The sequence below is a fragment of the Lepidochelys kempii genome, chromosome 8 (assembly GCF_965140265.1).
Source record: "Lepidochelys kempii isolate rLepKem1 chromosome 8, rLepKem1.hap2, whole genome shotgun sequence".
Lineage (NCBI taxonomy): Eukaryota > Metazoa > Chordata > Testudines > Cheloniidae > Lepidochelys > Lepidochelys kempii.
Window position 1 is genome coordinate 91,511,040 of NC_133263.1, and position 17,485 is coordinate 91,528,524.

Here is a 17,485-nt window from a genome sequence, read left to right on the forward strand (position 1 = left end):
AGAACAGCACTGTCATGCTGAGGAAGCTCCTACTGTTGGAGAACAATCAGAAACATCCATATGCTTTTAGTTGCATATTATGAATCTATACACTAAAACGCCATGTTAATACGCCAGATAAAGTAACATACTGTCATTTCCACTACAAAAATGTAGTCTATAGTATAGCCATAAATCGTACACATAGTCTAATAGATAGGTCACAGGATTGGGAGTCAGGAGACCTGGGTTCTATTCCTTGTCATGCCAAACTGACAAGTTATTTCACCAGGCTTGTTTCCCCTTACACTCTTGAGTATCTTGGCTATCTAGATTGAAAGCTGGGATGGTCTTTCGCCAGGTGACTGTATGTATGATGCTCAGTGCAATGGGGTCCTCAATCATTGTTGGGACCTACCTCTCTACCGTAATGCAAATAATAAATATGGAAATAGTTCTACTGCCTTCAGTGGGCATTCGCCAGGCCTTCAATATTTATTTTCTAAATTCAGCTACCTAGATTTACTCCTAATGCCTGTGAAAGAATCAAAACCTGGTGGGACGTCTTGGCCTTCACTTACAAGGTGTCTCCCTGTGTCTCTCCCACTGAAAATGACAATTTCTTCTCTGGGAGGACCCTGAGATTTCACTTGTGTTCCAGGCAACACCCCCCCACAAAACTTTCAACCCTCTCAGAAAATAATTGCGACAGGAGACAGCAAGGCTTTCGCTCAATGATTTATTTTCCTGCTGTATCACAGTAACTAAGACAATATCTTGTCACCTAGCACCATGCCAATTGTTTCATTTAAAAAACAAGGGGAAACACACACATTTGGTCAAGTTCCCACCTGATGCATATTCGCTTTCAGGGATTAATCAGACAAGGTGTTTGAATGTATGTTGTACTAATTAGGATTAATCTAATTTAGTAAGCCCTAATCAAAAAACATCTTACCTCAATGGAAGACTGGGAGCTGTAAGGTAATGGGAAAGGAGTAACAGCCATTTGGTTAACTGCATCTTCATTTCTATGAAACATCAAAAAAGGCAGAATCACTTTATTACACATTCAGACACAAAGGCTAAACTATTTTTTGAGTTCGTCCTTGCCTCATGTATTAGGATTCTTTTAGTACAGTTTATTAGTAAAATATTTATCCTATGTAAAAACATTAGGCGCCTAGAAAGGCACACTTTTCATTTCTGTTTGCATCCCTTATTAGTTAATATAGGTTCATGGCATGTCACCTTGGAAATAAATTAATTTATGTTCAATAGGGTTTGAGCAATTCAATAGTATTAGAGAACAATAAATGGGAAATGAAAATACATCCTTTAAAAGGCGTTTTGCATGGGTATTTCTTTTCCTGCTCAAAAAAAGATTTCAAAATCTCTTCAGGAAAAGGCTCCTAGTATCTACCCATGGTATGTCTAATGCATTCACCTATCAGGCATATAGGTAACATTATTGTATCTACTACCTGTGTTAGTAAAGTAGCTTTTTCTTTTCAGTTCATATTTGCTATATACATTTCTGAAAATCTGAAACAAACTTAGCAAGATTTTAAGGAGAGGTGGGGAATCAGTTAATACAAAACACAAAATCCATTAGGTATTAATACATTGTTACTCAAAGATAATATTCAAATAATAATTTAAAGTATCTTTTTCCTCTTGGATGACTATGTGTTCCTAAAACGACTGATTACTTTGCAACTATCAAAGATGTTTTTATGGAAGGCTGACAGATATTCATGCTGCCTTGCTACAGGATGTCTTCGGTGACATTCAGAATTGGCTGATGAAATTAGGTAAACACCTTTGTGATCTTAATAAAACGTTACCAAGGAAACTGCAGCTATTATATTGTTTTAAAGAAGTATTTGACACACAGAAAAAAAAGGGAGACTTCAAGTTTTGCTTTAAAAAAAGCTGTACAAATGAATCAACAACAAAAATGTTTTTATTATTTATATTACAACAGTGCAGAGAGGCTCCAAATGAGATCAGGATCCCATTATGCTAGGTGCTCCATAACTGTAGCCTGTAAGCTCATTGGGACAGGGACTGTTTAAAAAGACAAGACAGATAAAAGGAAACATCATCATTCTCACTTTGCAGATGGATGATTGAGATTATGTGACATGACCAAGGTCACACAAGAAATCTGTGGTAGCTCCAGGAAGTGAACCCAGATCTCCCACGTTCCAGTGTCTTAGGCACAAGATTTTCTTTCCTTTAATTACTGGAATATGACATTAGACAAATGTTCATTATAAAATCACTTTTAGAGTGTAAATATCTGGAGGAAAAACCTGGGTATGGTTTGTCAATTATCCCTCAAAGGGTTAAACATGTAAATCCAGGATATCCCGATTACTCAGAAAGAAAGACAATGCTAGATCAACAACCTTCAGTAGAGCAGAAAGTAGCGAATGCAATCATAGGCATTTGAACGGATAAATCCTACATGCAAAGGTTGGTGAATTCATTTACTTTATCTTCAACCAAGCAGCCATAAAGTTCAAAAAAAAAAAATGGTCTCTGTATTGATCATAATCCCTCACTCAGACTCTCTCAGCCTCTTCTTCTGGCCCTCCTCAAAGCTTCGCAGCACTCAGAAAATATGCTAACATCTGCGCTCCAATGACTAGCGTCACCAACCCATGCATGCAGGAGGCCATGCCAGAAATCTGAAGTAATTGAGCAGCATCACATTTTCTTTTCATCTTCACATCATGATTTCCAAGCATGTATTACTGTACCAGTACAGCATATTAGGCAAGGACATTTCTTCCTGCTTTTCTTTTCACAATGGTACACTGCAATTACATGGCAGTTCTCACATATGAGAATTAATCAGCAAATCTAAGATGTCTAAGAAACCTAGCAATTTTTGCCTACTATTAATTCACGTTATACAGCCTTCCCCCCTCCCACCAGCAATGGACAAAGTCTTACATAAGCACTAACAACATGAAAGCTAGCATAACCTACAGCTCATGACGCAAAATGTATAGCCTGATGATAATGCATACATCTTAAAATCTTTGTGAGAAATGCTGTTATAATTCTAAAACATTGCTAAACATAAATCTTAATATCAATATTATAAAATTGTTTTTACTTAATTACATAAAAATAGTTTCTGCTGAACTTACAAACACCATCATCAGGTTTACAAATGTATGTCCTTTTAAACAGATGGTAATTTTTATTCCATATAATAAAAAATTACAATCATTCCTTGGGGGAAAAAACAGGGTTGCAAAAAGTCACAATTTGTAATCTATCCCTGTTGTAATTGTACAAATTCAAACACTTTAATACTTCAACAGAGACCGCTTCAAAGCAGATTCAAAGTGGGAGCATATTTTAAAATCACAGAGCTAATAATAAATTGCTTTTTGTACTCCACTCCCAGAAATTTCCTTGATTAAAACAGGAATTTTATTTAAAATTAAAATTAATTATCATCATCTTTTGATGTTGGAGCAGATGCTTAGCGGTTTGAGGATTGCGTTTGAATTACAGTGGCTGCAAGTGAAAATTCAGCACATTTGCCATCCGTTACTACGGTTACCGCTAAGAAACCTGTTCGAAGATACCACTTCATGCAAAATATTGCCCAACATCAACTTGTTCATAGATTTCCTGGAAGCATTTCATCAGGGTTGAGACAGTCCTTCATTTTTTTCAAGGTCAGAACAACTTTCATGCAATTTACACACTATGCTCATCTTGCCAACATAACCTTAAAAATAAATGTCTCTCCATTTTGCAAGGATGTTAAATGTCCCATAATTTTACACCACTGTCCTTATTCCAACTCTCCTCCACGGTTTGCGTAGGATACTGCGTGCATATTGTCCACCTGATTGTTGACTCACACCAAAGACGTGTCTGCCTTTCAGTGGTGTTGTATGTCTATATGATGTGAAGCACTCTAGGATGGAAGGCTCCCCAGGTTTTCACTTTAGTCAGAGATAAAAGAGTGCTGACTGATTATGTCAATAGCAGTCACTATCTCACAGTACTCAAGCAATAAGAAACTCAGTCAGTGTAAAGGGCCAAGGAAAGCAGGCTGAAGCCAATGCATAAGTGGCAGAAAGCTTGCGCTTTTGGCAAGGCTTGCTTACCCAGCTCTCTCCCACGTCTGTTTGAGCAAGTTACCATACCTCCCTCCTCTTCACCACACTAAGTATAAACCATTAGACATTCCTCTCCCTCCACTCCCTACCAGGAAACAATTTTTAAAATATATATATATATATTGCCCCTCTATAAGCCTGACCATTTCTGTCTAACAACTGTACCTCCAATAAGAAATGGATTACTTGTGGCACCTTAGAGACTAACCAATTTATTTGAGCATGAGCTTTCGTGAGCTACAGCTCACTTCATCGGATGCATACCGTGGAAACTGCAGCAGACTTTATATACACACAGAGAATATGAAACAATACCTCCTCCCACCCCACTGTCCTGCTGGTAATAGCTTATCTAAAGTGATCATCAAGTTGGGCCATTTCCAGCACAAATCCAGGTTTTCTCACCCTCCACCCCCCCACACAAATTCACTCTCCTGCTGGTGATAGCCCATCCAAAGTGACAACTCTCTACACAATGTGCATGATAATCAAGTTGGGCCATTTCCTGCACAAATCCAGGTTCTCTCACCCCCTCACCCCCCTCCCAAAAACCACACACACAAACTCACTATCCTGCTGGTAATAGCTCATCCAAAGTGACCACTCTCCCTACAATGTGCATGATAATCAAGGTGGGCCATTTCCAGCACAAATCCAGGTTCTCTCACCCCCCCACCTCCATACACACCCAAACTCACTCTCCTGCTGGTAATAGCTCATCCAAACTGACCACTCTCCAAGTTTAAAATCCAAGTTAAACCAGAACATCTGGGGGGGGAGGGGTAGGAAAAAACAAGGGGAAATAGGCTACCTTGCATAATGACTTAGCCACTCCCAGTCTCTATTTAAACCTAAATTAATAGTATCCAATTTGCAAATGAATTCCAATTCAGCAGTTTCTCGCTGGAGTCTGGATTTGAAGTTTTTTTGTTTTAAGTTAGCGACCTTCATGTCTGTGATTGCGTGACCAGAGAGATTGAAGTGTTCTCCGACTGGTTTATGAATGTTATAATTCTTGACATCTGATTTGTGTCCATTTTTTCTTTTACGTAGAGACTGTCCAGTTTGACCAATGTAAATCGCAGAGGGGCATTGCTGGCACATGATGGCATATATCACATTGGTGGATGTGCAGGTGAACAAGCTTCTGATAGTGTGGCTGATGTTATTAGGCCCTGTGATGGTGTCCCCTGAACAGATATGTGGGCACAGTTGGCAACGGGCTTTGTTGCAAGGATAAGTTCCTGGGTTAGTGGTTCCGTTGTGTGGTATGTGGTTGTTGGTGAGCATTTGTTTCAGGTTGCGGGGCTGTCTGTAGGCAAGGACTGGCCTGTCTCCCAAGATTTGTGAGAGTGTTGGGTCATCCTTTAGGATAGGTTGTAGATCCTTAATAATGCGTTGGAGGGGTTTTAGTTGGGGGCTGAAGGTGACGGCTAGTGGCGTTCTGTTATTTTCTTTGTTAGGCCTGTCCTGTAGTAGGTAACTTCTGGGAACTCTTCTGGCTCTATCAATCTGTTTCTTTACTTCCACAGGTGGGTATTGTAGTTGTAAGAAAGCTTGACAGAGATCTTGTAGGTGTTTGTCTCTGTCTGAGGAGTTGGAGCAAATGCGGTTGTATCGCAGAGCTTGGCTGTAGACGATGGATCGTGTGGTGTGGTCAGGGTGAAAGCTGGAGGCATGCAGGTAGGAATAGCGGTCAGTAGGTTTCCGGTATAGGGTGGTGTTTATGACTCTTTGCTATTATGCATCAGCTTGAAAGATTTTTTTCCTACTGACATTGGGAATGCTCTCATCTTTCCCCCTTTTTTTCAGTCTACACTTAACTAGCTGCTTATTTTATGACAACCATTTAAAATGAATATTTAATCTGGGCTGCAGAGTAGGCTGGGTCATTGCCATCTTAAAAATAAGAGAATGAGTGTTTTAACTTCCTGGACATATGGACTTGCCCATATAGAAGTACCAAAACCGGGAGAAGCCTAGAAGGAAGTTTAAAAAATAATAATAATGGGAGAATGGGAGAATGTCAAACCTGGAAATAAAGTGTTTGGCATCAGCCCATTTTTGATCTTTTCTGGAAAGCAAAGCCCTACAGAACCTCCCAACAAAATACATTAAAATATTTTTGCTATCACAGTAAAATTTCCACTACTCTTCCAGATTACTGCCAAGTAACATTTCAAAATTTGTCTGGCAAACTGCACCCACTAGGGGGTAACGCTGGGTATTTCAAAAAAGCCTCAGGGAATTAGCTGCTTTATTCTCACTGAATTTCCAATGGGATTTGAGCACCTCTCTCTGCTGGGCTCCTTTGAAAATCCCAGCCAAGATAGTTATTGTTTCCAGTACTTGGGATTCACAAAGACAAGCCCCATTTGCCATATTAGCTAGAAAACAGCATTGCACTGCTACTCAGTATGGTACAATGTTATTTAACATAAACTAAAGGCAATGCTTGAATTGAGCTCTGCTTCCCAGAAAGATTATACTTTCTTTTTTACAATGCTCAGGTGATTTTTTTTTTTTTTAAAAACAAACAAACTATGTTTACAGGCTGAATTTCTTCCAGTTCATTATTGGAGAAAGCCAAGCAACAGCAACATGTGCTGAATCTAAATAAAAACCACAGTGATAATACAACTGTGAACTTTTCATATGCTATTACAAGTTTATATAACTAACTAACGAGGCTGTTGGGAAATAGCACTGCATTAAGGCCTGTGTTTTGGAGTTTGGCCAGAAACAGCTGTTTTAAATGACCACTGTCAACTTTATAGTGGAAAAGATCATAAATTGGCGTGAAAAACTTTCTAATACAATGGGACTTCTATGTTCCTCATTGCAATTACAGCAATTTGTCTCATCAGCAAAAGTTTCGGGAAAGGGCGGTAATGCAGTTTTTAACACTATCTGGAGGTGAGAAAGTATGAGACAAGTTTTTCACACTGCACTTTAGTTTTTGAGCTGGGATTTGTTTCTTGGTAGAAATGGAAAGGCTGAAGACACCTTGTATTTCTTCTATGGTCATGACTGGCTCATCCAACTCTATACATGCAATGAAATGTCCAAGCTCTTCATCTCATTTTACAACCCCTTCACTCTCACTCACTGGACCCTGGGGGATCCATTATGCCTCATATTTGTGGTTGGTTCTTTAGGTGATGTCAGCACCAGTGCACAGGGCTCTTCTTGCCATAGGGATTGCCAACTGCAGGGTTGGAGATGAGACTTCCCAGTGCTTTTAATGGTGGGCTAATTGAAAGCACGGTGCTAGATTCTTGTTGCTGAGAATGAATGGGGTGTAAAAGGAGATGAAGAGTTTGTTAGTTTCAGCAACTCTGGGTTGGCTATCCATAACCCAATTCCACTGTAAGGAAAGCTCACAGCTAGGGACCACACTGGAAAGTCAAACACTATCCAGTATTGCTGCTTCTTCTATTACATTGGATGAATCGCTATTCTTGAGGCTGTTGATTCTCATCGCCTGTATAAATACCAATCTATAGGGTACCATGTGACAGCTAACTGGAGAACAGTTCATCTGCTTTGAAGTAGCTATTCTGTGCAACATAATGTTTGATCACTTCTGTTATTTGGTTCTGACTTTCTGGTACAATAAGGTAAGGTGGAGCTGTACCAGAAACTCCTTACAGGAGAAACTTTATAGATAAAATTCTTTGCTAGCTGTGAGTGGTTCATCCCCAGTTTTCAAATGTAATAAATGCAATGGCACTCTGCTCTCTCCAGATCTTTAATCAGAGGGACACAGCTGAAGTCATCCAAGCAGCAAACCCATCAGCACAGCTTGCAGTCACTAATATGGTCACCACTTGCATTTTTAGCTGGAAAAGCTTTTGTATGTGCAGACAGAAAAGATGCATTGAGACTCAAGATGTCTATTGCTCTTCAATCCCAATATTGTAGCAAAGAGGTGTATGAGTTAGCTGTGTTTCAATATTTTAATTGAAATATTATGGGGAAGAGATTTAAGAAAAATCCTTTAAAAGAAGTGAGCAAACACAAGCTTCCAAAGCCCTGTTAAATTGAACCACTTCTGGGGCTGGCACAATTTGGAAGCTGTGTCATCACATGAAAAAATAATGGATACGCATACAAACTGAGACAAAAATCACATACCAAAGAGTTTATAGCAGAGGTGGGCAAACTATGGACATCTGGCCTGCGGGACCGTCTTGCCCAGCGCCTGAGCTCCCAGTCGGGGAGGCTAGCCCCCAGCCCGGGAGGCTAGCTCCCAGCCCCTCCCCTGCCGTCCACCCTCCCCCGCAGCCTCAGATCACTGCGCCACCAGCGTTCTGGTCTGCCGCTCCTGCCAGGGAGCACGGCGGCATGGCTGCGAGCTCCTCCAGCTCTGAGCGGCATGGTATGGGAGCAGGGGGGTTGGATAAGGGGCAGGGGGTTCCGGGGGGCAGTCAGGAGACAGGGAGTGGAAGTTCGGGGAGGGGGGAGGTCAGGGGACTGGGAACGGAGGGAGGGGGAGGGTTGGATACATGTGGGAGTCCCAGGGGACCTGTCAGGGGTCAGGGCAGTCGGAGAGGGGGGATTGGAGAGGGGGTGGGGTCCCGGGGAGGATGGGGGGGGCCCCAGGAGGGGGCAGTCAGGGGTTCTGAGGGGGGCGGGAAGTGGGGGGGGGCAGATGGGGGTGGGGGCCAGGCTGTTTGGGGAAGCACAGCCTTCTCTACCTCTCTATACAGTTTTGCAACCCTGATGTGGCCCTCAGGCCAAAAAGTTTGCCCACCCCTGGTTTATAGTCTAAATAAGAAAAGATAAACAACCAAGTAGAAAGGGGAGGGACATGGGGATTTTTTTTTTAAATGAGAAGGGGGTTTCAGGAGATACAATGACGATGTTTGGGCGCAGAATAGTTTACATTAAGTAGCTTATGGTTTCTCGTATAATACAATCTAACTAGACTTCAAGCTTGTATTTGTTTTTTGCAGGATTTTGAAACAAACTTTTGCAGTGTATTTGGTTTACTTACAGGATGAGTGTACAGCTAGATACAGTGAATTTGCGGTTGTTTTTTCCCCTCTTTTACTGCCTACTCATTGCAGCTGCTGCTCTGATTGCTAATAACACTTTCCCTTGGAGAGCCTTTCTTTCCATTAATATTTGAAAGGGTGCTCAGGTCAAGCAGACAGATACATCCATTGTCAATGCACCATAAAATAATGCAGACAGCAGTGACAAGATGCTTGTTCTGCTGAAGTCTAAAGACATTACATATATTTACAACTTGGAAAACAACTTTTAAAATGACACCTTCTCTCGCCCAAGAGACAGTAACAGGAACAAATTCAATGGCTACACCATTTCTAATTCAGTGTATGTAGTTGAGAAACTGTTATTTTTAAAAAGAAGCTCTTCTCATTCCAATGGATACATTCATAGATGATCAAAACTGGAAAAAAGGAAGATTTAGGCAAGCCCTTCTATTGCCTTTATAGATAAATATCTCTTAAATGTGATCCAAAACACATACTAGAAATTTTCATGTCCAAAGAGACTCCACAGCAAGTGAGCTACCTTTATTAGGAGCCTTGTGATATTTTTAATTACAGAAAGTTAAAAGAAAAGTGTGTCTGGTGGCAGACTGTGGCAGATTTTGCAAGCAATCTGCTCTTCAGAGAGACGGCCTGACAGCCTGCACTATATCTAGTTCTGGGGTTCAGTTTCGTGTGTTCTGCTTCAGCCTCTGGAGCTTTCACACCAGACACACATTCCACATGCAATTAACTTATGGAGAGTGAGTTGTTGTATGTGACATTTAATTTTCAATAGCTAGGGGAAGTAACACAAGAGCTGCAGGCAAAGTCATTAATCACCCCTGAATCCTCTGCACTGCCAAGTACGGCAACTCATTCTTCATTGCACTAACACAGCTCTTCCATTATATTTGTGTGTACTGTGCCTCACAGACAGATGTGTGAGTATAAACACACAAACACACACATGGTTATACATCAATAATAGGTATTTATGAATAAATTATATAAATTCTAGTATATGCCACACAAATATATATGGGTTAGAAGTCCATGTAACCAATTGGTATGGGCATAATTAAACGAGGCAAGCCACAACTAGACTACACACATTTGTCCTAAATTACTCATTCCTGAGTATTAAAGTGTATACAGCCAAAACTGTGTGCAAGGGACAGTCCTCACTCTAATGATACAAGCAGAAGCCCTCCCCCGTCCCCAAATTAGAACAATGGCAGCTCTAATTAGGCTGGGACTATGGTGGAGGAAGTTAGGATGTCTTAATACATTTACAGCCAAAATAATATAGAGAATGTTTTCCTGCTTAGAATAGAATAGAAGTACATCTGGTCAGAAATTTTCCGGTGGAACATGGCAAAAATGTTTGGTCCAGTGGCAAAAATCAAAAGGTTCCACAGGAAAGTGTTGATTCTGATAAATCTTTTGAGGGAAACCAAGCAGGTTTCACTGGTTTCCTAACAGCTTCTTCACACACCTCCCCAGTTCCTTGGCAACCTGGGCTCACTGGCTGCTGCAGAGCTGGGGAGGCTGGAGAGCTGGGACCAGAAATTTTTGAACAGTTCATCTTGGTCCTTCCAAAAAGAATTTTTTTGAAAATGTCCCTCCCAGTGAAAATCGCACATATCTCACTGTTTGATCTGATCTGGAATCCCCCCCCAAATGCAAGTGTTTCTGCAGGACAGAAATTTCAGTTCCTGAGCAGATCTAAAAATAAGAAATACACCCATCTTTGATCCTTAGGAACTGAAAGATACATGGTGCACTGCAGTATCTCATTCCCTCCCCACATAACCACCACAAAGGTGGCCTTTGTTCCCTCCTTGAGTCCATTTACCACATCCCTCTTTAAAAATGAGCCATTCCATCCAAAAAGCACTCTTAGAAGAAGTCACTTCCCATATGAAGCAAGAAGCCTCATACTCCCACCTGCCCACTCTCCCCAAGTGGCTCTCTCTTCAAGACTGAACTTTTCTGGGTTCCATGAAAAGTTCTCTTTATTTTTAACAGTAAGGTCAACTGCCTAACCCCTCCTGAGAGCTGACTGGAACTCATCGCAGACAGCCTAACCTGGTCTTTCCTCCCAGTGGCCAAACCCATCCTCCTCCAGTATCCCTTTGTGGCTTATATATATAAACCCTAGAAATTAGCCATTCTGCATAGGAACTGGTTAATTTTCTATGGGTTTGTCGCAGGCCAAGCCAAACCAGAGAGTCCTACAGAAGCTCAGGGAGTGATTTCAAGAGAAAGAAAACTCATCAGAGCATTTCCCTTCCCAACCAGGTCAGATTAAGACACAGGCATGTGAATATGCAACATAAACATTTGACAACATCAGAATCTTAGTATTAATTTTTTAATAATTTCTAGACCTGATAGCTGCAGAAGAAAGCATGAAACCATGAATGATGCAATGACGTCTGTGTCTGCAGGCAGCTTGAAACCATAGCTCTAAGAGGTGTGAACTGCCCCCTGCATCTCTCAGACTTCCACAAAGTTATTTTTAAGGAACTGCTGAGGCTGGTGACATCATCTGCAGTGACATCACCAGAGGGTGGAACCTCAGGAGGCGTGGGAAGTTGGTCAAGGTGACATTTGGAGAGTGGATCTTGAGGAGGGAGGTCTGAGAAGTCACAGGGAACAGGGAGTTGGAGGGTCAGACAGAAGGTCTGGATAGACTTGCCTGGAGAGGGTAGCTCACTTAAGAAGGGTTAGCAGAACTCTGAGGAGGAAACCTGAAGAGAGCTCAGCTTGGTATCCCTAGCCCCACATAGGTAGATTGAGGTGGGCTTTGGAGGGCAGAGTCTCAGAGGAAGTAACGGGCCCGCAGGTCCTGGCACAGTATGTATGTATATTTGTAAATAATTAAGACGCTCAAGGTAGAGTTACATAGACCTGATAAGATGAGCAGTTTCTGTGTATAAAACTATTTCTTTAAAGCTTCCAGTTCCATGTTAGATTATAGTTGTCCTTAGTGTAATAAATAAGATGCTTTGTTTTTACTAACTCTAAGACTAAATCGGATATGTGCTACTAAGTTATAAGTGATGCTACCTAATAATTTCCACATGCTAGAGTGTATTTCCAGTTCCTAGGGAGAAATGACTAAAACCTTTTAAAACTAAATCTAAGAGAGAAGGAGTGAATACTTGTTGTGCATAATGGTGGCAGCAAAAGGTACCAGATAAACAGTCTCTAAGCATCTCTGTCACCTGTTCACCAGAGGGTGAGCAGGCCATCACAGTTATCCTTGGAAAGAGATTTTAAACAACATTACAGAGATCTTCTCAACAATGCTCAGAAACGTGGTTAAGAAAAAGATTATCTTATTTCAAAGGGAATCAAAGGGGCTCAGCATCTCTGAAAATGAGGCTATTAATGTAAAGGCTCAACTACAATTAGATGTTTTGATGAGAACTGGTCTTACCGTATGAAAACCAACTTGACCTTTGACGGAGCAGTCTTAATTATTGCAGAGGCATTTTGGTGGCTTCTTCCATACAATATCTGATTGTTTATCTGTTAAAAAGAATGGGGAAAAAAACTGGTTCATGTACAGATGTATTTAATTAAAACTAAAGCTAAATATGTATTGTTTTGAATTTAATTATAGTGGGTAATCCAACACTTCAAAGATGATGACAAGCTAAAAGGAAGATCAAACGATAAAGAGAAATGAGGGGCGCATGAAATATAAATCCCATTGCCTATGAGGATATTAAAAATAGGCAAAGCAGCATCGCACATTACATTTTTACTTTACTTTCAGGAAGACACATCAGTATGCCGGAAGAGGTTTCAAGCACAAATGCACTGTGGTAAAATAGTATATGAAAAAGCAAACAGGAGAAAGTAAACAATGCTAACCTCTGTCAGTGTACTCACTTTTGATTTGGACAGTCCACGCTATTATCCTGCCATCAGTTCATGTGCAGGAGGAGGGCAGGATGTGATATTGAATTCAGAGGTAACACTTTATAATACTGATTTAGCTTTTCTATCATTTCTCTTATGGAAAAAATAGGTATTGAATTTTTTTGAAGAATACCCTATTTTTCCATCATGACTTCAAGATAGACCATGAAGGTGTAGCTTTAAGACTGAGAAAAATGTTAATTTTCAACAGTTTAGTCACTCTTATTTTCAAAGCAATATATATATTTTTATATTGAGTTAATATTGCCAAGCTCAAAGTATTCCAGGAGAGCTGTAAAATGATTAACATATTGCATAATGCTTAATACAAGAAATTAGCAACCTCATACTTAATTAAGGTTTCAGAGTAACAGCCGTGTTAGTCTGTATTCGCAAAAAGAAAAGGAGTACTTGTGGCACCTTAGAGACTAACCAATTTATTTGAGCATGAGCTTTCGTGAGCTACAGCTCACTTCATCGGATGCATGCCGTGGAAACTGCAGACTTTATATATACACAGAGAATATGAAAAAATACCTCCTCCCACCCCACTGTCCAGCTGGTAATAGCTTATCTAAAGTGATCATCAGGTGGGCCATTTCCTGCACAAATCCAGGTTTTCTCACCCTCCACCCCCCCACACAAATTCACTCTCCTGCTGGTGATAGCCCATCCAAAGTGACAACTCTCTACACAATGTGCATGATAATCAAGTTGGGCCATTTCCTGCACAAATCCAGGTTCTCTCACCCCCTCACCCCCCTCCCAAAAACCACACACCCAAACTCACTCTCCTGCTGGTAATAGCTCATCCAAACTGACCACTCTCCAAGTTTAAATCCAAGTTAAACCAGAACATCTGGGGGAGGGAAGGAAAAAACAAGAGGAAATAGGCTACCTTGCATAATGACTTAGCCACTCCCAGTCTCTAGTTAAGCCTAAATTAATAGTATCCAATTTGCAAATGAATTCCAATTCAGCAGTTTCTCGCTGGAGTCTGGATTTGAAGTTTTTTTGTTTTAAGTTAGCGACCTTCATGTCTGTGATTGCGTGACCAGAGAGATTGAAGTGTTCTCCGACTAGTTTATGAATGTTATAATTCTTGACATCTGATTTGTGTCCATTTATTCTTTTACGTAGAGACTGTCCAGTTTGACCAATGTACATGGCAGAGGGGCATTGCTGGCACATGATGGCATATATCACATTGGTGGATGTGCAGGTGAACAAGCCTCTGATAGTGTGGCTGATGTTATTAGGCCCTGTGATGGTGTCCCCTGAATAGATATGTGAGCACAATTGGCAACGGGTTTTGTTGCAAGGATAAGTTCCTGGGTTAGTGGTTCTGTTGTGTGGTATGTGGTTGTTGGTGAGTATTTGCTTCAGGTTGCGGGGCTGTCTGTAAGCAAGGACTGGCCTGTCTCCCAAGATTTGTGAGAGTGTTGGGTCATCCTTTAGGATAGGTTGTAGATCCTTAATAATGTGTTGGAGGGGTTTTAGTTGGGGGCTGAAGGTGACGGCTAGTGGCGTTCTGTTATTTTCTTTGTTAGGCCTGTCCTGTAGTAGGTAACTTCTGGGAACTCTTCTGGCTCTATCAATCTGTTTCTTTACTTCTGCAGGTGGGTATTGTAGTTGTTTGGCCAATACTAGCGGCTATTTCCATCACTCAATACAAATGAGACAGAATTCCTACACTGCTCAAACCTTTGTTAAATAAAGAAAATAAACAATGTCTGGTGTTCAGAGTCAAATGAATGATCCTTTATAGCAAGTTCTAAAAAAATTCAGCATGAGAAAAGTTATCTAAACACGACTTCTAACACAGCTTTTAACAGCTGATCCTAAACTATGGCCTACAGGTCAAGAGTGGTCAAGTTGCACTTGCTAGTCACATGGTGCTGACTCTTTTCTCCATCTGAGGACAACAAAAACCCACGATACATTTTAAAAGACATTCAGTTTTTGCTGTTGGGGTTATTTTTCAAGGAGGAATCAACAAGTGAATATTCTTCAAATGGTTAAAGTAATCCAGCAACAAATTGTATGGCAATCATATCCATATTTTACAAATACTCCTGCAAAATATATTCCTTATTTCCTCCCCAACCCCCACCCCTTCATTTCCTCACCACCTTTTTAAAAGTTTGATATTTGGGAGTGCCCAAATATATATATCTATTTGCATAGTAAGATCTGATTCTGCTTGCCTTGTATACTCCAGAGTCCCTCTGAGGTCAATAGCAGTTTGAGGTATACAGAACATGAAAGGATCAGGCACGAAGGAAATAACACTACCCTAAAGTTTGAAGAGCTTCAAAGTTATTATTATTTGCAATTACCATACAAGGAGATACAGTTCTAGAGGTGGTATCCTAAACTCAAAGGTAAAGTTTAAGAAATTGGCAAAAAGGGAATACTTCCACAAAGAGATTCAGAGTTCAAATTAGCATATTATTAACTTGTGATAAATTTGTCTTATGTTTTTTCTCAATTTAAAAGAAATTATTCACTAGGGATATTATATCTGTTTTACAAATAGTTTGGATTTAGTTGAATTGCCATCAATTTTTCTTAACTGCCTACTTAGATTAGAATTTGTATTTTTTACACTGGTTAAATTAATCCTACTTTGCAAATGTATCAGAGTCCAAAATTTAATTAGCTGGAGTTAGGTCCGTAAGTTACAATTATTTTAATTATACAAAAATGAAAATGTAGTCAAAGCAATATATTTCCCTTGAGGTTTTCAGCTATCCCATGTAGTTATTCTTCAGTGACAGCCTAAATTGATTGATTTTTTTTTTTTTTTTTTAAAGGAAAGGGTTTCTTTTGGAAAGAAAATTTATCATGTTAGCTGCTCAGATACCCCAGTGATGAAGGATTATAGAAAATCCTACAGAAATGGAACTGCAAGAGAATATCTAGAATTTCACGAGGGGCACCATTTTGAAATCTTTTCTTATTTTCAATGGGAGACATGTCAGCACCACAAAATACGTTAGGATATTTACTTTATTTTGTGGGAATCAAAACCCATAGACAGCTACTTGGAAACTATGTTTGATTTTCTGCATTACAGTTTGCTTATGTTAAATGTTTTCTTTTGCTGAGATGCTTAACAATAACTTCAGAAAGTTCCATTATCCCTTGAAAAAAAAAAGAAAGAAAAAGAGGAAAAGGAAAAGAAACTAAGTAGATATGAACATAATGACTCAGTGGGCTCTCTATAAGGGTTTTTTTTGTGTTTGTTTTTAAAAACATGTCTTCTTGAAAAGATCAGGACTTCACAGAGAGGGAAGAAATTATGTCATCACCTGGTTATGATGTTGTTATCAGGTCAGTAGGCACAGGTTTTTATTCTGTCACTAAGGCAATAGTTATGTTGTTTTATGACGTGCTTGCTGAGTCCAACCAGCATCCAGTACATAGCAACATACTATAGATTTGGGCAACTGAAGTTTTATCTGATGGTTTTATAAGCTTAAGTAGTATCTCGCATGTACTTGCTTAAATCTGTAAATGACATGGAAGTTTATAACCCAGAAAAAAAAAAAATCAGAGGAACTTCCGCCCCTCGTACTTTGATATAAAGAAGTGAAAAGACATTAAAAGTGGGTATTAATATAAGAATATTCTCTTTACCACATAGCTGTGATAGGAACTGTTGTAATAATTGGGCCTATAAATTTATCCTAACTGTAAGCGGTAAGTGAAAGTTTATAAGATGTCACAATAACATTAAACAATGAATATTATGTAAAAGGGAGATAAAATCTAGGTTAGACTGAAGAAAAAGGCCTAGTGATATAATTCAAGGACTGTGTTAAAATCATGCCTGGTAAACTCAAAATGGGTAGAACTGAAAATCAAACCAAAATTGGTGCATCAGAAATTAGGTCTAATTGACTGACAAAATAACGCGTTTCATCCATCATTCCCTTTTGGGGTCTTAAAAGGAATGATTTAAAAGAAAATCAAACAGCAGCAGAAGAATAAGCTGTCTACCAACAACCACTGCAGCAAGCTTTACCACCATGGCTCCCACTCCCACCATCTCCTGAGACTCCAACACTGTTTGGCCATTGTTGTTCTGATCCTGAGAGACTGGGCCAGAGAGAGGGACTCAGATGACATCACTACCTCCAATGGAACTGGCCAACCCCACTTTCTCCCAGACATCCTTTTTCCTCTTCACCTTACTTCTTCTCTTTTTCCCCTTTGTTTAATAAGTATCTGGCTTAGCCATCCATTAAAAAAAGTTTTTGTTTGCAACACAGCTGTAAGCCTGTGACCAGAAAGGCAACTAAAAGCAATGCCCAAAATAGCCCAATCACTGGAACAAGTTTGCCAGGTCTCAGAGTGGCTGATAAGACTGTGCTGTGTTGGAGTTTTTCCAGCAATGAAGCAGCAAGTGAG

The 17,485-nt window shown here is 40.0% G+C and overlaps 1 protein-coding gene across 11 annotated transcripts in view; it reads right to left on the reverse strand.

Annotated features, from left to right (window-relative positions):
* Positions 1–17,485, reverse strand: part of PATJ (PATJ crumbs cell polarity complex component) — a 219,596-nt gene that overhangs the window by 57,105 nt on the left and 145,006 nt on the right. For all 11 annotated transcript variants that reach the window (XM_073357497.1, XM_073357498.1, XM_073357502.1 and 8 more), the window contains 2 exons: positions 12,582–12,673; positions 938–1,010 (listed from right to left, as the gene is read on the reverse strand). In XM_073357497.1, coding sequence (XP_073213598.1) covers positions 938–1,010; positions 12,582–12,673 — 165 coding nt within the window. The remainder of the gene's footprint in view (positions 1–937; positions 1,011–12,581; positions 12,674–17,485) is intronic.